General features: G+C 42.9%; 1 protein-coding gene across 1 annotated transcript in view; it reads right to left on the bottom strand.

Annotated features, from left to right (window-relative positions):
• KIAA2012 (KIAA2012 ortholog) overlaps positions 1-18,462 on the bottom strand; it is a 130,777-nt gene extending 112,315 nt beyond the window's left edge. The window contains exons 1-3 of the mRNA XM_052660389.1: positions 18,379-18,462; positions 16,750-17,034; positions 423-582 (exon numbers count right to left, since the gene is read on the bottom strand). Of these exons, the coding sequence (XP_052516349.1) occupies positions 423-582; positions 16,750-17,034; positions 18,379-18,462 (529 nt within the window). The remainder of the gene's footprint in view (positions 1-422; positions 583-16,749; positions 17,035-18,378) is intronic.
• Between the last annotated feature and the right edge of the window lie 4,794 nt (positions 18,463-23,256).

The raw sequence follows: 23,256 nt of genomic DNA, 5'->3' as shown, positions 1-23,256 counted from the left end.
TGTCGGAGGTGTGGGCAGGACCTGGCTTCCGGTCTCAGCACTGCTTTTGGCTGAATGACCATGGACATATTACTTTACCCCCTGAGGCTCTTTTTCCTTCTCGTGTAAAAGATCGAGATTGAACTGGAGGACATGGAGTCTCTGAGTGGGCAGGCCTGGGAAGCGCGTTTTGCTTCGGATGAGGGGCCTGAGGCTGCTGAGGGGCGCTAGAGGGAAGGCAAGACTTCAGGCTGCCGTCCCTCCGCAAATGTAGGAGAGGCGAAAGGTGTGATGGTTGCTTGCAAGCTAACAAGATCGAGCACTTTTAACACAGAATTGGGTGTGAAATTCTGATGTTTCAGACACTCATGGAAAACACACGCTTGTACCAGAATGCGGGGCGGGGCAGCTCAGGGCACACTTCCTCCCACGTCCCCACTGACCTGCACACTGGAGCTTGTATATGGTGCCAGGGGGCCACGTCCGCAAGAGGCCGCGGAGGTATCTCTTGGCTGAGTACCCAGGTTGGATCTGCCTCAGGCCCTGGCCCTCTGGTTGGCTTCGGAAGTGAAGATACGGCTGCCAGGCTCTGTCCTGCTCTCTCTGTGGGGACACCAGTCAGGAAACAGCAGGGCTGGTGAGCCCGGAGCCCCCCAGTGATACAGGCTGGCTAGCACAACCATCCTCATCAGTAATCCGAGGACTCCTTATAGATGCTGCAAGACACCAGAAACGGACGCCACGGCCAACAGACATAAACCAAGAGCCCAAGGAGCAAAGCTCTGAAAGTCCCCTGAGGATTTGCAGTTGGAAGGAGAGGGAGAAATGAGAACTACCAGACCCCATCTTGAGACAGAGCATCAGAAAAGAATAAAGAGCCTCAAAGGAAAACAGAGTATTTAGTTTAGCCTGTGGAAATCAGTACCTTAAAAGTAGCTCTGTACAGCGGTGGGAAAGAGCTTGACAAGTCAGTGTTAGCATTCTATGTTTGCCATATGAGTAATGGGACGGATAAGCTCTGTCCGTGTTCAAGGGGAGCACTGCATTTTGAAAATATCTGGCTCTGCAGCATTTCATTTCAGCCAGGGAGAAGTTTCTGGGCACCTACCTGCCAAAGCCACTGTAAGTCATGGCAGATAAATGTGAATAATAACATCTTACATTTGGCTAGGTAGGGCTTTATATAAATACAAATAACTTTTACTTCGTTATAATCCTTTATGGTAGATGAGTTAATATCATAACCACTAAGACGAGGCAGAACTCCTTCAAGCACAAGAATAGCAAACATGTGGTACTTGTGTTGATATCTCTTTTCATCCCCCTGGTGCCTGGCAGACATCACCAATCAATCACAGCACTCTTGACTGATGAACTGATTGTGATCTCAGCATCCTTCTCTTTTAAAAACTAAGGCATGATTTATATTTAATAAAATGCATAGAGCTTAAATATTCAATTTAATACAACCTGACAATTCAATTATACACCTTTGTAGCCACCACACAAAATAAAATATAGAACACTTTCATCAGCCCAGAAAATTCCCTCATGCCACTTTCTAGTCAGTGTCTCCATACGTACCAGGTAATCACCATTCTTAGGTGTGGTTAGTAAGATACTGGCCTGAGTTTCTTTGCCATATCCTGGCAAATTTACCAGTGAAGGTTTATAGTTTAACAAAAATAGAGAAAGGAAACAAGAAAAATATGGCAATTTAAAACCTGATTGATGGGTGAGAGGAAGTCTTTAGGGTTTGGGTGCTTGCCCTGCTACACAAAGCTGTGATTTGCTCGCATTCTGATTAATTCAGGAAATGGAAATGCCACAGAGTGGACGCCCACAGCCATTGCTGAGGATTCAAGACCACCAGGGACTTCTCTTTAGCTTAAGAGAGGGCTAGAATGCCAAAGTCCATAAAATGAAGGAATTCCTCTGCTGGGAAGAGGTAAACAGGTATCTAAGGCCTTCATTCATTCATTCATTCATTCACTTATCAAGCAATTCTAATGCCAAGCACTGGAGAAAAAGCAACAAAAAAAGCAGATTGATAACTAATAAATAAATTCAGTTAAAAGTAAAAGAAAGCATGGCTTATTATTCAATTGACTCTATTTTCTTGGAATTTGTTAATTAAATGAATGCTTGGAATCCAAGCACAGAACATCAAGTGGTCCTTGATGTCTAGACAGTTTATATGGCAAAAAAAAGAGTTTACTTCAAGTGCAAACAGAGCCTGAAAAATTCAGCCCCATTTGAGGCTTTTTCCAACGAACATGAGAGGGTGAGTTGTAGGGAGGTCAGTGAACACAAAATGACTTAAGTTCTTTCACTCACTCCATTTTTTTCATTCGTCATGTAGCAAGAATTTGTTGAGCACCTTCTATGTGCCAGGCACTGTGTTAAACCCTGTAATATAGAGCCATCATAATAAGGCCTTTTCTGGATGAACTGGAACTTCATTTCCTCCCATAAACCTTTGCTTTCAATGATTCTCTCTAAACGTGATAAGACCAAGGCTCCTCTGAAATGCTGTGGCCCTGAGCAGATTGCACGATGCACTGTCTGAAGTGGACAAGAGCTCCTTGTTTCTCTGCAGAATGCATTTCTGAAGCTCCTGCTTGGTTCTGGAGCTTTACTGGGCTGCTTGCTCAATGGGGCAGAGATTTAGGAAATTCCTTATCCTGGAATTTGGCACATCTTGGTACATTTTTGCTTCAAGTTTGAACGCTGATCTTGGCCTCTGTGTTCATTTCCTGTTGCTGCTGTAACAGATTACCACACATTCAGTGGCTTTATTTTTAAATTATTATTATTTTTTGGCCATGCCACTCAACTTGGTTTCCTGACCAGGGGTTGAACCTAGAGTAGTGGAGTGAAAGCACTGGGTCCTAACCACTGGACACCAAGGAATTCCCCTTATAGTGGCTTTAAGCAATACAAATTTGTTATTTTACAGTTCTGGAGATTAGAAGTTTGAAATGGGTCCCACTGGGATAAAATCAAGTGTTACAGGGCTTTCCAGAGGCTGTAGCGAGGAAGCTGTTCCTTTGCTTTTCCCAGTTTCTAGAGGCCGCCTGCATTCGTTGGCTTGTGACCCTTTCCTGCATCTTCCAAGCCAGCAACAGTGGGCTGAGTCCTTCTCATGCTGTATCCCTCTGGTTCTCTCTTTTGATTCCTTCTTCCATGTTTAAGGATCCCTGTGAATATACTGGATTTGTCCAGATAATCCAGGATAACCTCACTGTTTCAAGCTCATCTGGTTAGTGACCTTAACTTCTCTTTGCCATCTAACCTACTTTATTCATAAATTCCAGGGATTAGCATGTGGACATCTTTGGGGGGCCATTATTCTGCCTACCACAGCTCCTTTAAGTTTTTTATCCCTAGTTTTCTGGTTCCGGTTGGTAATTTCTCAAATTATGCCTGTGAAGTTGGTTGATAAAGTTCACATCTCATTGCATAAGTTGAAGCACTGCCAGAGGCCTAAGACCTGCTTAGGTTACTGAAAAGCTCACTCAGGGTTAAACCTGTTCATTTATTTCCAACATGTGTAAAAAGTGGCAAAAAGTGGAGTAAATGTCTATTATATTGGCAATCTCATAAAAGTTTATTTTATAAATGTATAATCATGGTGGAGACACTGGAAGAAAATACATTAGAATTTTAATAACAGTGGTATTAGAGTGTTGGGCATAAGATTGCAGATAGCTTTTTCTTCTCTCATTTTTATAGAATCAAAATTTCCATAAAATAGATTTTATAAATGGAAAACATGTTAAAAATTGATGTATTGATATTTTATTGCACCCACCGCCCTTACATAGTTTCTGTGTACTTCTCTCTTCCTTCTCCAACATGATCCTGGACCTCTAACTACCAAAGACGACTCTAAAACATGAAAGGAGGCAGAAGGGATCCAGGAAGGGAGTTCCTGGAATGGGAAAATACACAGCAGCAGGAGGGTGACTGCCAATGGCTCCAGACTTCTCAGGCTTGCCTTGGCTTTGCTGATCAACCCCAGCTTTCAGTTTCTCCTGAAATGAATGATTAGTGTGTACAGAGGGCTCTCTTGCTCTTTTAAAATTCATCCACTCACTCATTTCTTACTGTCCTGGGTCTTCCTTGCTGTGCGGGCTTTCCTCTAGTTGTGGAAAGTGGGGGCTGCTCTCCGTTGCAGTGCTCAGGCTTCCTACTGTGACGCTTCTCTTGTGGAGCAGGGCGCTAGAGCACAGACTCAGTAGTTGTGGCGCAGGGGCTCAGATGCTCTGCGGCATGTGGGATCTTCCCAGACCAGGGATGGAACCCTCATCTCCTGCACTGGCAGGTGGCTTCTTTACCACTGAGCCACCAGGGAAGCCCAGAGGGCTCTCTTATCCACACGCCACTAGGAGTGCATTCTCTAATGAGGAACTTATTCCGGCCTGCCGTCTCCTCGGTGTGCTCCGGCCCCCCTGTGCAGAGGGGTGAGAGGGTTCCCTTGCATCTGGCCCCAGCCCCCCACTGGCTGTCATGGCCACGTTATTCCACTCCTGGCAGGCGAGGGTTCTCAGAAGATGGAAGGAGCCCATATGTGCAATGCTCCCGCCTTGCAGATATGCGGTGGCAGGGTACCAGTGTGCCCAGGAAGACAAGAAACACCCGGATTGCCAGCTGCCATCGTACCACAGAGGGTGGCCAGCCTTTGTGTGCAGGAGTCCACAGAGAGATGAAGAGGGAAGTTCAGATATCCCAGGACTGGCAGGCAAAGCCAACTGTAACTTGACCCTACCCATTTCTCCAGGTAAGAGCCACACCTGTCTAATTATTCTTGACTTTCCTCTGCCACTCTCCTCTCTGGGCCTTCACTGACCTATGCCCAGGGAGTCTCTCTCCAATTATTTTTACCACAAGACTCAGCTCAAATTCTACCCCCTCCAAGATGTCTCTCTAGATTTTCCTAGCAAGAAGCAATCACAGTCTCTACCATCTTTATACGTTAAGTGCATATTAATAATTTGTAGTCTAGATCCTCTCCTAGGCTGCCTTGTATCAAGTGTCACGGGGGCGCAAATCTGCCTCCCTGATCACATTGTACCCCAATCCCTGCTGGGTAGGGGCCAGCAGGGGTTTATGGCCTCCCCCCGCCACACCCTGGCAACTACTATGTTCATCTAACGACTATTTGCTGAGAATTTGCCATGTGTCAGGCAATGTTCGAGGCATTATTTAATAACTATTCAAGATGTTAACCCAGAGGAGTGGAAATCCCCCAAATATCCCTGTACTTTTCTGCTGACAACTTGTCTCCTCAAGCTGCCCACTCCAGTCAGAAGTCCTTCCATCCAGAGGAGCAAAGCCGGTCATCTCCTGCTCTGAGACATAGAGTCCGTGTGCTCTGGCAAAGACCAAGCCCTAGGACAGAGAGTGACCATCATTGTTGTTATACATGTGTAGTAGCCAGACTTGGGGCTGCCAGGGGAGGGCAACCAGAGTCAAGGTGAGGGGAAGGTGGGGAGGGGAGAGGTGTGTGTCCACTTAAAGCTGTGCCTGAAAAGACTTCTCAACCCCAGCCTGACTTTCATCAGTCTTGTGTAAACAGTGCCACTTTCAGCCAGCTCTTTCTCTGCAGGTTTAATTTCTGAGAGTCTGTGCAAATGATACTATCTCTCCCAAATATCTTTGGTGGTCATGTGTTACTGAATATCAGGCCGTTAAGAAGAGAATCATAAAGTGGTTTGAATTTTCCCATAGCTGCAATGTTGTAACAGGGTTTGACTCCTGACCAAACCATTTAGTATCAAAGATTTGACTAGTCATATGCCACAAAAGCAAAGACAAAACAACTGGAATTGAAATCAGAAAATATGAAGCTTCAGTTCCTGTAAGAACTCAGTCTGCTTCAGTTTGAATCTTGGCTCCATCATTTACTAGCTGTCTGGCTTTGGGGAAATTACTTGACCCATCTGTGCCTCAGTCTTTCTGTCAAATAAGGATGATGAAAGTACATACCCTGCATGCAAAAAAATGAAGTTGAATCCTTACTGTGCACCATATATAAAAATTAACTCAAAATATAGGTAATATACAGGGCTTCCCCGGTGGCTCAGACGGTAAAGCATCTGCCTACAGTGCAGGAGACCTGGGTTTAATCCCTGGGTTGGGAAGATCTTCTGGAGAAGGAAATGGAACCCCACTCCAGTATTCTTGCCTGGAAAATACCGTGGATGGAGGAACCTGGTAGGCTACAGTCTGTGGGGTCGCAAAGAGTCGGATATGGCTGAGTGAATTCACTCACTCACTCATAGTTAATATAAGTGCTAAAACTATAAAACTCTTAGGATAAAACTTAGGGGAAAAGCTTCATGACATTGGATTTTGATGATTTCTTGGATATGACACCAAAAGAACAGGCAACAGATGAAAAAGTAGATAAGCTGGACTACATGAAAATGTAAAATCTGGAAATTCCCTGGTGGTTCAGTGGTTAAGTCTCTATGGTTCTCTTGCAGGGGGCACGAGTTTGATCCCTGGACAGGGAACTAAGATCCCACATGCCATGTGGCCAAAAAAAGAAAAGAAAATGAAAGACTCTTCTGCCTCAAAGAACACTTATCAGGAGTGAAAAGGCCAACCCACAGAATGGGAGAAATTATTTTCAGGTTATATATTTGATAAGGGATTAATATGCAGAATGTATGAAGAACACTTGCAACTCAAAAACAAAAATCAATCTGATTTTAAAGTGGGCAAAAGACTTGAACAGACATTTTCCCAAAGAAGATATATAGATGACCAATAAGCATATGAAAAGATGTTCAATATTACTTGTTATTAAGAAATGCAAGTCAAAACCACAATGAGATACCACTTCACACTCATTAAGAGCTATTATTAAAAAAAAACACACACACAGAAAATAACAAGGGCTATTGAAGGTTTGGAGAAATTGAAACCCTTGGGCAAGGCTAATAGGAATGTCAAATGATGTAGTGGCTGCTATGGAAACCAGTATGGTGGTTCCCCAAAAAACAAAAAAATAGAATTATGTCTGATCCAGCAATTCTACTTCTGGGTATATACTCAAAAGAATTAAAAGCAGGGAAATTGACAGATATTTGTACACCCATATTTATAGCAGCATTATTCATAATGGCCAAAATGTGAAAGCAAGCTAAGTGTCCATCAACTGATGAATGAATAAACAAATTGTGGTATATACACTCTTGAGAAACCTATATGCAGGTCAGGAAGCAACAGTTAGAACTGGACATGGAATAACAGACTGGTTCCAAATAGGAAAAGGCGTACATCAAGGCTGTATATTGTCACCCTGCTTATTTAACTTCTATGCAGAGTACATCATGAGAAACGCTGGGCTGGAAGAAGCACAAGCTGGAATCAAGATTGCCAGGAGAAATATCAATAACCTCAGATATGCAGATGACACCACCCTTATGGCAGAAAGTGAAGAGGAACCAAAAAGCCTCTTGATGAAAGTGAAAGAGGAGAGTGAAAAAGTTGGCTTAAAGCTCAACATTCAGAAAACAAAGATCATGGCATCTGGCCCCATCACTTCATGGGAAATAGATGGGGAAACAGTGGAAACAGTGTCAGACTTTCTTTTTTTGGGCTCCAAAATCACTGCAGATGGTGACTGCAGCCATGAAATTAAAAGATGCTTACTCCTTGGAAGAAAAGTTATGACCAACCTAGATAGTGTATTGAAAAGCAGAGACATTACTTTGCCAACAAAGGTCTGTCTAGTCAAGGCTATGGTTTTTCCAATGGGCATGTATGGATGTGAGAGTTGGACTGTGAAGAAAGCTGAGCACCGAAGAATTGATGCTTTTGAACTGGGGTGTTGGAGAAGACTCTTGAGAGTCCCTTGGACTGCAAGGAGATCCAACCAGTCCATTCTAAAGGAGATCAGTCCTGGGTGTTCTTTGGAAGCAATGATGCTAAAGCTGACACTCCAGTACTTTGGCCACCTCATGCGAAGAGTTGACTCATTGGAAAAGACTGATGCTGGGAGGGATTGGGGGTAGGAGAAGGGGATGACCAAGGATGAGATGGCTGGATGGCATCACAGACTCGATGGGCATGAGTAAACTCTGGGAGTTGGTGATGGACAGGGAGGCCTGGTGTGCTGTGATTCATGGGGTCGCAAAGAGTCAGACACGACTGAGCGACTGAACTGAACTGAACTGAACACATAGTGAAGTGCTATTCAGCTTTCAAAAGAAAGGAAATTCTGATACCTGCTACAGTATGAACGAACCTTGAAGACATTATATTAAATGAAATAAACCAATCACAAAATACTAAAAGGATAACTACCATATGATTTTACTCTTATGAGGTATATACAATGGTCAAATTCATAGACACAAAGATTAGAACAATGGAAAATAGGGAATTACTGTTTAATGTGTACAGAGTTTTAGTTTTTCAAGATAAAAAAGTTTTGGAAATGGATAGTGGTAATGGTTATATAGCAAGGTGAATGTACTTACCGCCACTCAGCTGTACACTTAAATTGATTAAAATGGTAAATGTTATGTTTATGTATACTTTACAACAATAAAAAGTACACATAAAGTTGTTGTGAGGATTAAATGAGATAATTAGTATTAAGTGCTTAGAATGCTGATGGGTACAATACTGTTACTTAAGTGTTTGCCTATTACTTAGGTATTAGCTGTTATTGTACATACTGTCCATCAGATGGTTATACCAGGGAGCCAATGGATGAAATACATACAGCCAAGCCTACTGGGTCATATGTATGGCTTAGTTGAACATGTTACCTGCAACCCAGGTTGGTTTTATTGAAAATCTGATTCGTGTTCCTAGAAGTATAGTAAAGGGTTTTGTAGGGTGTGTTGGAAGAACCAGAGACCTTTTAATAAAATGCTGTTTAAAGCAGGAGAGATGTTTTTCCCCCTTGGAGCATGTGGAATCTTCAGAATCAGGCCCTCTAGGTATTAAGAGTGGAGCTTTGGATCAGCTGTCTAAGCTCTAATTCTAGCTCCACCACTTAGAAATATAACTTTGGGAGAGTTAGTCAAGCTCAAGCCCCCATTTCTCCTGCTACACTATGGAGGTAATGGTGGCACACCACTCATAAACTTGTGCAGATTGAGTGTAGTTATAGAGATTAAATGGCTGACCTACCGCAAGCATTCAGTAAATGTTAGCTATTATTGATAAAACCTTTGACCTCGTCATCACGGATGACCCATGCATCTCTCCTGATGTTTCCTACTTCTAGTTTGTTAAAAGCTCTAAGTACAGCTGCTCAGGGGCTGCCTAAATGGAGCACACTTAGCAGAAGGAGTGAAGTCAGGTCATACTCCCCTCACTGCTTTGGTGCCTCTCTTGACACCTTGTTAGCTTCCCCAGTGGCTCAGATGGTGAAGAATCTGCCTGCAATGCGGGAGACTCAGGTTTGATCCCTAGGTTCAGAAGATCCCCTGGAGAAGGGAACAGCAACCCACTCCAGTATTCTTGCCTGGAGAATTCCACGGCAAGCTAGTCCATGGGTTGCAAAGAGTCAGACATGACTTAAGTGACTAACACTTTGACACCTTGTTAACAGCCATCAGAGCATTTCTTAGGGACACCATCAAACCAGTAGCAGGTAATTATTCAGGACTTGTAAACGGACTTTGTTTTCCTGATCAGTGGCTGAAAGGATAATGTATTATTCTTCCTACTTTTCTGTATCTTTCTATTTTATATAATGAGCTAACATTATGATTAGGATGGGAAAATAAACTTCATTCACAAAACATTATCATAATATTACTTGATATAATAGAAGCCTGAAGTTACCTTTGTGGGCTGCATACTGACTGTAAACACCCTTTGGATAGTTAAGCGCCTTGAGTACAGAGATTAGGCAGTGTGGAATCAGTGGAGCAAGGTTGACAATGCTTTTAAGTGTGCGTGTATGCTAAGTTGTTTCAGTCGTGTCCAACTCTTTGCAACCCTGTGGACTATAGCCTGCCAGGCTCCTCTGTCTATTGGATTCTCCAGGCAAGAATACTGGAGTGGGTTGCTGTGCCCTCCTCCAGGGAGTGTAACCACATTTATAAGGGAGATGACAGACCCAATACAACCTTGGTTGAAACCAGTTATAGTAAACTGAATCCTGTTCATCCTTCAATGGGATAAAGAAATGAGATGTTCTGTGAAATGAACTTTTAAACAAATTATTTTTAATGTATTATTTAGTCAAATGCCATGTTAGACATTTAAAATATTACTGGACTTATAAAATTCTAAAAATATAAGAAGAATAAATGCTAAACCAATGAAAATTAGTTACATTTTCTGATGATTTGAGAGGTACTTGAGGTTTCTGCTAGGCTTCAAAAGCATCATGTTGATTGTTATCTAAATACTACTCCAAATTATGGTTATTTAGATTTCATAGTTATTTGATTTTTAAATACATGATGGGAAGCTGGATGAAATAAGAAGCCTCATGGTTTTAACTTTGAGAATATTTGAACAGTATTTCCTTCTTCTTTTTTTTTTTAACCAAAGCAACGTATCTGTGTGTATCTAGAAGAGTAAGAACTCTGACATCTAATGTCTCGACTTAGCATTTATCTTTGCTCATTAGGAAGCTGGGCCGTCAAGAAAGTTAAAGAGTAGGTGTGTTGGGCTATAAAACTCAGACGGATTGCTGCATGCTTGTCTTTGGATGCATATATAGCACTGGAGATGGTGTGAGATGCTTTAAAATTTGATTTCACCTTCCTGCGACAGCCTTGGTTCTCACGGGTCTGAGTGGAGCCTGCGTTGTGTGGCTCTCCTGATTCGCAGCTCAGCCAGGAGAGTTCTCTCTGTGAGCAGCACTGCTCTATCGATTGCCCACCCTCACTTTTACCCCCTCTGCATTGTGGCTCTTTTGTTTTGAGTGTGGTGTTTTTAACTCTTGTACTCTATTATTTGGATGATAAAATGCTGGCCCCAAGGAACAGATGGTGTGATGATCGCAGGGCTCAATTTACAGCACTGTTTCTATTCCGGTTCCCTGCCCAATCCTACCTGGCTCTCTATGGTCAACCTGGAGACTACTTGTCACTACCCTTTCAAGGCCATAGGCTCTTATTTTTTAAATCCCATGACTTAAAAATATTTTTTTGGAAAGGATATATAAAAATAAAAGTATGACATAATCTCACCACCATGGTTAAATTTTGATGTGTATCTTCCTGTTTATATAACTAATTTAAAAAAATTGGGATTATAGTCGAGAGGTGATGTTTTCTATACTGTCTAGTCTTGAATTCTGGTGTAATTATCTACATGGCTGTATAACTTTGAGTGAATTACATGAATTCTCTATGGTTTAATTTCCTTACTTTTAAAATGAGATATTAATAGTACCTACCCCTACAATTGATAGAAAGTATATTGAGTTATATAATAGAAAGTACTTAGAACAGTGGCTGGAACATTTTAAATACTAAAAAATGTTAATGAATATTGGTATTTTTATTAACTGAGTACTATTTTTTAACCTGCTTTAAAAAAATACACTGTATTTTCTCATGTTATTCATGACTTTATTATTTACTCATGACGTGTTATTCATGAGTAATACATGACTTTATTGCCTGACCCCAAAATCACTGTATGACTGTGTTTAATCAATGTCCCATTGTTGGATATGTATTATTTTCAGTGTTTTGCCTGATAAATAACCCTGTAGTAAACATTCTTGTGCATGAATCTTTGGCCACATCTCTGATTATTTCCTAAGGCAACTTCATAAAAATAGAATGCTGAATCAAAGAGTGATTAGCCCTTTTCAGGTTTTTGCCAAAATGCCCTCTAGAAATGTCACGTGAATTTGTACTTCTACTGTATGAGACAGCTCGTTTCCCCATGGCCTTCTCAGTAGTGGATATTATGATTTTAAAAGTTTTTTTGCCAGGCTGTAGCTTTTGTAATCAGATGGTGCTCTGTAGTTTCCAAAGCTCTCCTCTTCTGACTGTGTTCATTGTTTTTAATACCAACTCACTCTTGAGTTATTTTTTCTTCTATTTTAATCTACTATGTCCTCTAATCTTAAATTCCTGCCTTATTGCTATTCCAAACATTTTCTTTCCTTTCTGATTTCCTCACACTATTTTCCTTCTGTTCACTGGAGTTAGACAACAGTGTTCTGTTTGTACATTTGTAAGTAGGGAAAAACCACTAGACCATTCAGGAATGACCTACATCATATCCCTTATGATTATACAGTGGAAGTGAGAAAGAGATTTAAGGGACTATATCTGATAGACAGAGTGCCTGATGAACTGTAAACAGAAGTTCATGACATTGTACAGGAGACAGTGATCAAGACCATCCCCAAGAAAAAGAAATGCAAAAAAGCAAAATGGCTATCTGAGGAGGCCTTACAAATAGCTGTGAAAAGAAGGAAGTGAAAGCAAAGGAGAAAAGGAAAGATATACCCATTTGAATGAAGAATTCCAAAGAATAGCAAGGAGAGATAAGAAAGCCTTCCTCAGTGATCAGTGCAAAGAAAAATAGAGGAAAACAATAGAATGGGAAAGACTAGAGATCTCTTCAAGAAAATTAGTGATACCAAGGGAAGGTCTCATGTGAAGATGGACTCAATATAGGATAGAAGTGTTATGGACCTAACAGAAGCAGAAGATGTTGAGAAGAGGTGGCAAAAATACACAGAAGAACTGTATAAAAAAGATCTTCACGACCCAGATAATCACGATGGTGTGATCACTCACCTAGAGCCAGACATCCTGGAATGCGAAATCAAGTGGGCCTTAGGAAGCATCACTACGAACAAAGCTAGTGGAGGTGATGGAATTCCAGTTGAGCTATTTCAAATCCTAAAAGACAGTGTTGTGAAAGTGTGGCACTCATTATGCCAGCCAATTTGGAAAACTCAGCAGTGGCCACAGGACCGGAAAAGGTCAATTTCATTCCAATCCCAAAGAAAGGCAATGCCAAAGAATGCTCAAACTATCACACAATTGCACTCATCTCACATGCTAGTAAAGTAATGCTCAAAATTCTCCAAGCCAGACTTCAGCAATACGTGAACCGTGAACTTCCAGATGTTCAAACTGGTTTTAGAAAAGGCAGAGGAACCAGAGATCAAATTGCCAACATCCACTGGATCATGGAAAAAGCAAGAGAGTTCCAGAAAAACATCTATTTCTGCTTTATTGACTATGCCAAAGCCTTTGCCTGTGTGGATCACAAGAAACTGTGGAAAATTCTGAAAGAGATGGGAATACCAGACCACCTGACCTGCCTCTTGAGAAATCTGTATGCAGGTCAGGAAGCAACAGTTAAAACTGGACATGGAACAACAGACTGGTTCCAAATAGGAAAAGGAGTACATCAAGGCTGTATATTGTCACCCTGCTTATTTAACTTCTATGCAGAGTACATCATGAGAAACACTGGGCTGGAAGAAGCACAAGCTGGAATCAAGATTGCCAGGAGAAATATCAATAACCTCAGATATGCAGATGGCACCACCCTTATAACACAAAGCAAAGAAGAAGAAAGAGCCTCTTGAAAGTGAAAGAGGAGAGTGAAAAAGTTGGCTTAAAGCTCAACATTCAGAAAACTAAGATTATGGCATCTGGTCCCATCACTTCATGCAAATAGATGGGGAAACAGTGGAAACAGTGTCAGACTTTCTTTTTTGGGGCTCCAAAATCACTGCAGCTGGTGACTGCAGTCATGAAATTAAAAGACATTTACTCCTTGGAAGAAAAGCTATGACCAACCTAGACAGCAGAGACATTTAAAAAGCAGACATTAAAAAGCAGAGACATTACTTTGCCAGCAAGTTCTGTCTCATCAAGGCTATGGTTTTTCCAGTAGTCATGTATGGATGTGAGAGCTGGACTATAAAGAAAGCTGAGTGCCAAAGAATTGATGCTTTTGAACCGGGGTGTTGGAGAAGACTCTTGAGAGTCCCTTGAACTGCAAGGAGATCCAACCAGTCCATCCTAAAGGAGATCAATCCTGAGTGTTCATTGGAAGGACTGATGTTGAACCTGTGACTCCAATACTTTGGACACCTGAGGCAAACAGCTGACTCCTTGGAAAAGACCCTGATGCTGGGAAAGATTGAAGGCAGGAGAAGGAGACAGCAGAGGATGAGATGGCTGGATGGCATCACTGACTCAGTGGACATGTGTCTGGGTAAACTCCGGGAGTTTGTGATGGACAGGGAGGCCTGACGTGCTGCGGTCCATGGGGTCACAGAGTCGGACACGACTGAGGGACTGAACTGAACTGAATGTGGTCATAATGGTAGATGGATACCTCAGGAAGATGGGAACTTCTTTTTTCCATCGAGCCCAGGTCTAACTAAAAAGGAAGCCATCCCCCAAAAGATTCATCTACTTTATAAAGAAATAAGATTCCTGTTGCCTGGAATATTTCAGCCATATGGACGAGCATCTGAAAACTGTAGAAGGTATTCTTGCTCTGGGCAGTAAGTCAGCCTACATATCAGTGTCCACCCAGTAAAACAGAAACCACTCTAAATATTTAAACAAAGAAGGAATTTGATTCAGGGAGTTGATTACACCAGTGACTAGAAAGCTCAGAAGCCAAAAAGATGTTAAGGCAACACTGAGATTACTAACTCCAGGAAGCCAGTTTGACCCCTAGGCTAAAGGGCAGAGGGAGTAGCTGGCAAGGTCACCTGGAAGAACCTGGAGCCACAATGGGCCTCCCTGGAGCTGGATCACAGAGGTGATGGAGGTACTTCTCACCACCACGGGTGGACTGGGAGGACAGAAATACCCAGGTTTTTCTCTTCTCCCTCTCCAACCTCCTTCCAATGTCACCCAATGGCAAATTCAATTAGAAGCCAGTTGACACAGATGTCTGTGGAATTACATGCAGCCTGTGGCCAATCCCACTGTGATACAGAGTGGAGTAAGGTAAGGGTGAGGAGAGGATGTGAGTGCAAACAGGCCAAGGTCTGACACAGATTCCTGGAAGCCCCCCCTAGTCCACAGACAACAGGGTGAAGTGCAAAGCATGGAGAGGTAGGCAGTCTTGGTGTGAATCTGGGCTCTGTCATTTACTAGCTCTGAGAATTTGGCCAAGTCAGTTAACTCCTTCAAGCCTCAGTTTCCTCATCTACAAACGAGGGCAAGAGAAACCACATCTCACAGGTCATTGTGAAGATTTAATGCAATAATGGTTGTAATATAATAATAAGTATTCAACAACAATTGGTTTCCTTTCATCCAAGAATTTATGATTTTTAATATCAAGGTCAACTGGGCATTTGGTCAAGGTCATTAAGCTTCTTTGAAATATTTTGAAAGAAGGGCAGAGAAATTTTCCTTTTGGAAGCTCTTCATTGGAGGGATATGATAAATTGTTCTATAACGATACTGGGGGATGATTTAAAACACATTGAGGGTATCATGCATGATTGATTCATTCATTTCACAAACATTTATGGGTACTCGCTATTTTTTTTCTGGAAACTAAGATTTAGATGTGGTTTCTGCCCTCAAGGAGATGGCAACTGATGGACCAGAGATGACTTGCGATATGCGATGGTATGGGAATGCTCACAGAGGAGGGAGCAATGGGATAGCTCTGTCTAGGGAAGTGGGAGAAGCTTCAGTGGGTGATGATAGTGGAGTTGTGTTCTGAAGGATGAAGAGGAGTTTTCCAGATGTAGAGGCATGTGCAAAAATCTAGAGTTACAAAAGGGCGTAAGATATTAGTGGAATGGTGAGCTCTGCACATGGATGGGGCCTTGCGGGGTCCATGGTCATGGTGGTGGTTAGACCAAGGGGCAGATATGGCTAGAAAGGAAAGAGAAAGCCAGTGCATGAAGGGCCTGGCATAGAAGTTAACGACTTTATCCTACGGAGAAAGAAAAGCCAGCAGAGACTTTTAAACTAGGCAGTCTCCCACCGTCTATGACCTAAAATTTCATGAAGTGGCACGTCATCCCAGTCTCTCTCATGGCCTCAACCAAAGGGCTGATGCAGTGCTGATGTAAAAAGCAGGGGACATATATACGTCTCACAAGGGATTAGAAAGCATGAATCAGAAGAATGAGCACAAGGGTTTCCCCTTAATATTAAATTCAGGGTGGAAAAAGTCATGAACTTATCCTGCAGATGCTGAAGGGCTCAAGGTAAATATTTAAAATATTCTCCTTTCCACAAAGCCAAGAATATCAGAGGTGTGAAGATGATGCTTGTGGCTATGAGACAGGATTTCAAGGATGCCGATGAAATGTCTGCTGGCAGGACCTGTCTGAATTCTGAAAAGGACCTTGTGTTATATAATGGAAAGAAAAACACAAAACGATAATAAAATAGTCCGGGTGGGTCAAACAGTAAAGAATCTGCCTGCAATGCAGGATACCGGGGTTCCATCCCTGGGTGAGGAAAATCTCCTGGAGGAGGAAATGGCAACCCACTCCAGAATTCTTGCCTGGTCAGTTCCATGGACAGAGGAGCCTGATAGGCTACCATCCATGGGATCGAAAAGAGTCAGACATGACTGAGCGACTTTCACTTCAATTCACATGTGTTCCAGAGCCCTTTCATGTTGATTACTTCATGTAAGCCTCATGACAGTGGCGTGCCATGAGTACAATCCCATTCTGGAGAGGAAGAAATGGAAATCTGAGGGTTTCAGAGCTTCCTAGTATCTGTGAAGAAGTTATACCCAAGTCTGTAGCTGGACTTCTAGACACACAGAACAGGGCCTTCTCTGAGCCTTGGACCCTGCTCTGCTTACCTGTCTCCTTCCGTATGCCAGGATGGCTTCTTTGAGGTCCTGCAGTGTGCGCAGTTCAAGATCTGGCCTCTTCCTGCAGCCTTTGGGGCGGTAGGGGCCTTTTCTCTTCTCTTCGGGGGTCCATGCTGAAATAGCCAGACCTTCCGAGTAGAGGATCAGGGCGCCTTTTCTAGTGCTGAATGTTTTAGGAAGAAAGAGGCTCCATGTGTGCTGGTCAGCGTTGCCCTCATCCTGTGGTTTTCTGACCAGGATGTAATCTTCCGGGGACTTCCAGTTCAAGTAATCCTGCAGTGGAAACAAAACTCCTTAAATTGGTCCACTGTGGAAGGCCCCTTCATGGCAAATACTGTCTGGGCAAGTGTTTATCATGTTGTCTATGACTGGTTTTCTCTGAATTGCTCACATGGTGTCACAAACACAGTATTTTTTTTTTTCATTTATTTATTTTTTAACACTGAAAACATTTTGTATTGGTGTATAGCCAGTTAACAATATTATGATAGTTTCAGGTGAACAGTGAAGGGACTCAGCCATATATATACATGTATCCATTCTTTTCCACACCCCCACATTCCTCTTAGCAACTGATTTTTTTCTCCACCTCTCAGAGTTAGTAGAACCCAGGGCATGGTTCTCTTTTACCCCATATAACTTTCAAGAGAGCCTTTTTATGCCTAGAGGCTTGCATAGGGTAGAATGTGGCTTCTAGGCCAGTTAAAATTTCCTGGTATGCAAGGAAGTAGGAAGAATTACCAAGGGCAGTAGATAACTTTGAAATTAGACCTGGAGCAGCTGGCAGTTTAAATGGGAGAAAACCATTCCAACCCATCGCTTCAGCTGTATGCAGGGAGAATTTCTATACGTTCCAGATGCTATGTAATGTTACCTAATTTGGCTGTTTAGGAGCCTATAAACCAGTTACATATCTTGTAAGTAAGTGAATGCCATTGGCCACAGAGGTCCTTTGAAACTTTATATGTCTTTTAATACAGCGAAGGTCGAATATCATGACAAACTACCATGACAATGGAAATCTCTGTGTGATCCAAAAATTTTCAAAGCACCCCCAGTGGATTTCTTATTCCTGGCAGGATTCAATGAAATAAAATTCCAGTACAACAAAGGAATTTTGCCACCTCTTTAAAAATCTTCTAAAATGAAAAAAAAAATTTTTTTTTCTTATATTAAATATGAGTCCTTGTGGGTTGAATTCCAGAAGGTTCAAGGAAGCCATTGAATTGGCACGAACACACTCAGCATTTCAACCACAGAACATGATGTCTAAAAACCCAAACAGCCATCAGCTTGCCTAGAACCCAGGTGGAAATTTTGGTCTTGTACCAAACTGCCCCAATTCTAGACCACGTGGAATCTCTTCCAGTCTAAAGCAAATGAGGCCATAAATCCGTGAAGGAGGGGGAGGACAAGGGCCCAGGTGGCAACTTCCGTGGGTCAAGCAAACTACCTTATTTTCTTGAGTTTCACCAAGGAGGAGGGATGATCTCTCAGTGACCCCCACCACCTCAGAAACAAAACCAACCAAAACACACAGGGCTCAGCCCCAAGTGGAAAAACAGAACGTTCCCCTCCCACCCCCCAGATATGCTTTTATTCGTTGGTAAGACTCACCTCCGGTTCAAAATAGACTTCTAGCTTCTGTTTGTCCTGGACCAGCTTGCCATGTCCCCGGCTCAGGAGGGAGAGGGTGAACATGGTTTTCCTCTGAGCACCCTTCTCAAGGGCAGTTCATCTTGGTTTTGAAGGCTGAAAACTGGTCACACCTCAGGGTTTCCTGAGCTCAGCAGTGAGCCCAAGAAGACCGCAAACACTGGGCCTTTTATGAAATACATTTTTTTTCACTCGTACAGCAGCTTCTTAATAACAACTAGCCACACAGTTTAGACAGTGTGTGTCTTTGTCAGGAGAAAAAAAAAACCACACACCCAGACTCCTCAAGCCCTGGATTGTCTGCTCTCTGGGGGGCCCTCTCTCTCCTCTTCGCCTGCACCCTTGTTGTGCCTGGTCCTGTTGCTCGGGTACCGCCCGTGTGCAATGGCAGATCTTGGCCACAGGCACCCTCCTTCTCACTGTGACCGGAGGTTGTTTCCTGGTTGCTATGGTAGCACAGGGACGTGAAGTCGCTTAAGCCGGAGTAGGCAAGGCAGGGACTGTTGAGGGCAGGGTTCACACCCTGTGGGGACGGAGGGTCAAATGGACATTGAAGAGACCAGGCTCAGATTTCAGGGATGGGGGGCATGTTGGGATATTCTTTCTGTTAAAGGACTTGTCCTGCTGGTAGAGAGTGTCTCCCCCTTCTTCGGATATAGAGCCTTTCACTGTCAACCAAGCATTAACAGACTCAGAGGAGTCGTCTAGGTCACCTAAAGTGACCTGTGACGTTTTCCTTGGCTGAGCTCCAGCGTCTTCTCAGCTGGACATGAGGCCCCCTTTTCTGGTAGTTGCTGCTTTGCAGGAATGAGTGCAAGTCACCTGGACTCTCGCGATTCCTCTGCACACCTGGGTCTCACTTGGGCAACTCCCATCTCTAGAGGGGTTTCCGTAGTGGCTCAGGTGGTAAAGAATCTGCCTGCAATGCAGGAGACCTGGGTTTGATCCCTGGGTCAGGAAGATCCCCTGCAGGAGGAAATGGCAAACCACTCCAGTATTCTTGCTTTGGAAATCCCATGGACAGAGGAGAGGAGCCTGGTGGGCTATGGTCCATGGGGTCACAAAGAGTTGGACATGACTGAGTGACTAACACTTTCACTTTCATCTCTAGAGGGAGGGGGTACTTGGGAGATGTGGGTAGTGGGCATTTTGGTTGTCACAATGACTGTCTGCTGTCCTGCCTAATGAAGAAATGTCTCACTCTGAGTGCCAAAGCTTTGAGAAACACTGTTGTGGCCTGGGGTGCTTGTTCTCCTTGATGCTGACACCATGAGGAGGACAGGACTGAGGGGAGGTGGCCAGGGAAAAAAGAGACCCTTTTGCAGGTGATCTGGGACTCTACTTTAGTCTGGAAGAGCGACCGGTCCTGTCATCTGTCATCAGAGTCTTCAGGGCAGTCCTGTGGGAGTGCTCCCTGCTGACCTGGAGGAAGAAGTAGAGCTGGACCCAGGCCCACACACTGTTCCATCTCCCTCTGTGGCTGTCACTTTCTGGGAGGCAGTCTCAAGTCTCATAAGGAAGAAATAGAGGTCATGGTGTATAATGAGATTGGATTTATCATGGGGAATCAAGGCAGTGAATGCAGAGGCTCAAAACCGAATTTAGTCAAAACCACCATGGATACCACTTCGACAGTCCTTGCGTGCTATGTGCTAAGTCGCTTCAGTCATGTTTGACTCTTTGCGACTCCGTGGACTATAGCCCACCAGGTTCCTCTGTCCACGGGATTCTCCAGGCAAGAGTACTGGAGTGGGTTGCCATTTCTTCTTCCAGGGGATCTTCCTGACCCAGGGATCGAACCCGGGTCTGTTAACGTCTTCTGCACTGGCATTGGCAGGCAGGGTCTTTACCACTAGCACCATCTTAGAATGACTATTAAAAAAATAAAATCAAACAGAAAAAGTCCAGAAAATAACAAGTGTTCTGAAGATGTGGAGAAATTGGGATCCCTGTGTATTACTAGTGGGAATATCAAATGGTGCAACAGGTGTGGAAAACAGTATGTCAGGGATTCTTTGGTGGTTCAGTAGCTGAGACTCTGAGCTTTCACTGCCAAAGATCGGATTCAATCCCTGTTATTGGAGCTAACATCTACAAGCCATTTGGCGTAATATATAAACAAAAAACTGTATGACAGTTACTCAGAAAATTAAACATAAATTACCATATGATCCAACAATTTTACTTTGGTGTATATGACCCAAAAGAAGTGAAAGCAAGGACTTAGATATTTGAACATCCATGTTTATAGCAATGTTATTCACAATAGTTGAAATGTGGGAAAAATTCAGCTGTTCACTTGACAGATGATAGATGAATGGAAAAACAAAGTGTGACAAATATATAAAACAGAATATTATTCAGCCTTGAAAAGGAAATAAACTTGGATATATGCTACAATATAGATGAACCTTGAAGACGTTGTTGTTCAGTTGCTAAGCTGTGTCCGACTCTTTGTGACCCCAAGGACTTCAGCGCACCAGTCTTCCCTGTCTATCGCTATCTCCCAGAGTTTGCTCAAATTCATGTCCATTGAGTCAATGATGCTATCTAACCATTTTATCTTCTGCTACCCCTTTCGCCTTTTGTCTTCAGTCTTACCCAGCACAGGATCTTTTCCAAAGAGTCAGCTCTTTACATCAGGTGGTCAAAGTATTGGAGCTTCGGCATCAGTCCTTCCAATCAATATTCAGGTTTAATTTCCTTTAGGACTGACTGGTTGGATTTCCTTGAAGACATTATGCTGAATGAAATGAGACAGTCACAAAGGAACAGATATTGACATTGCATGACTCCAATTGTATGAAGTAAATACTTTGAATAGTTGAATTCATAGGGACAGAAACTAGAATGATGTTTCCCAGGGGATGTGTGAAAAGGAATGGAAAGTTAGTGTTTAATGGGTACAGAGTTTCAATTTTGGAAGATGAAAAAGTTCTGGCAATGGGTGGTGGTGATAACTGTACAATAATATGAAAGTACTTAATGTCAATGAATGGTACATTTAAAAATTATTAAAATGATACTGTTTATGTTATGCACACTTTAGAGTTTGAGATAAAATCTAAAAAAATGTAGAGCAAAGAAAATAAAAAACTGAATTTAGCACTTTGTAATCTGAAAGCCATTGGTCAGCATTATTATAGAGTGAACTCCTTACAACAGATGAGGCAAAATTCTACAAAGTGAAGATTCCAAATAGTTTCCAGTGCTTTTAAGCTACTGATGTTCTCTCCCATGGGCTTCCCAGTTGGTGCTAGTAGTAAAGAGCCCGTCTGCCGAGACATGAGTTGGATCCCTGGTTTGGGAAGATCCCTTGAAAGAAGGCATGGTAACCCACTCCAGAATTCTTGCCTGTAGAATCCCAAGGACAGAGGAGCCAGGTGGGCTACAGTCCATGGGGTCACAAAGAGTCAGACACAACTGAAGTGCATGCACGTTCTCTCCCATCATCTTCTCCATCCCTGAAAGGTCAAAAGGACCTTTCAACAAAACTCAACTAGAAGATTACTACATGTGAGATGTGGTCTCTGCCCTCAAGAAGCTCCCATCAGGGTTAGAAGACAGGTGTGTGGGGACCAGCATCTGAAAGATGATGTGACAATAGTGATTTGGAGGTGGAAATGAGCAGGTGCTCTAGGAAAAGAAGCAAGGGTGGTGGTGGCATGATGCGTGGTGATGGCTGGGTGATGCATGGTGGTGGGCCTTATAGAAGGCCACGAGGAGGGGTACTAGAGACGGGCTTTAACAGACATTCACGGATGGTGAGCAGGGAGGGTGAGAGGGGCAGGAGCTGTGGACAGGAAAGTCTGAGATCTCTAGAGGAGGGCTAGCTTCTTTGCTGTAGCCACAGCTTTGGCTCCCATGGACAGAGATGAAGCTGGAAAGACAGGCCAGCTAGCCAAGACCAGGAAGGCAACATGTCCCTGTGAAGGCATCTTGGACTTCAATCTTCAAGTAGGATTTTGAAAACAGGGGGTTGTTGTGATTCTACCTGTATCTTAGAATGATAACTCTAAGAACAGTATAAAGGATGGATAGAATGAGGGATGTTAGCTTATCATAAACTTCTGGGTGAACTTTTAGGACCTTGCATCCCATGCCAAACTTCCCCTGGATTTGAATGAATTTGTTAAATAGGCCAGGAATAGTCACTTGCTAAATAGCCTTTGAGTGAGACATAGAAGGGAAAATTCCATACCAAGTGTAATGATATACAATGTTGCCATTTCACATGCTAGCAAGGTTATGCTCAAAATCCTTCAACCTAGCCTTCAGCAATATGTGAACCAAAAGCTTTCAGATGTACAAGCTGGATTTAGAAAAGGCAGAGGAACCAGAGATCAAATTGCCAACATTCACTGGATCATGGAGAAAGCAAGGGAATTCTGGAAAACCATCTACTTCTTCTCCATTGACTATGCTAAAGCCTTTGACCGTGTGGATCACAACAAACAGGAAAATTCTTAATGAGATGGGAGTACCAGACCACCTCACTTGCCTCCTGAGAAACCTGTATACGAGTCAAGAAGGAAAAGTTAGAACTGGACATGGAACAATGGACTGGTTCAAAATTTGTAAAGGAATGCATCAAGGCTGTATATGGTCCTCCTGTTTATTCAACTTACATGCAGAATATATCAGGTGAAATGCCAGGCTGGATGAATCACAAGCTGGAATCAAGATTGCCAAATATCAACAACCTCAGATATGCAGATGATACCACTCTAATGGCAGAAAGTGAAAGGGAACTAAAAAGGCTCTTGATCAGAGTGAAAGAGGAGAGTGAATAAGCTGGCTTAAAACTCAACATTCATAAAACTAAGATCATGCACCTCG

The sequence above is a fragment of the Budorcas taxicolor genome, chromosome 2, assembly GCF_023091745.1.
Source record: "Budorcas taxicolor isolate Tak-1 chromosome 2, Takin1.1, whole genome shotgun sequence".
In the NCBI taxonomy this organism is placed as follows: domain Eukaryota; kingdom Metazoa; phylum Chordata; class Mammalia; order Artiodactyla; family Bovidae; genus Budorcas; species Budorcas taxicolor.
Note: the sequence above shows the minus strand (reverse complement) of the source record. Positions and strands in the feature narration are given on the sequence as shown.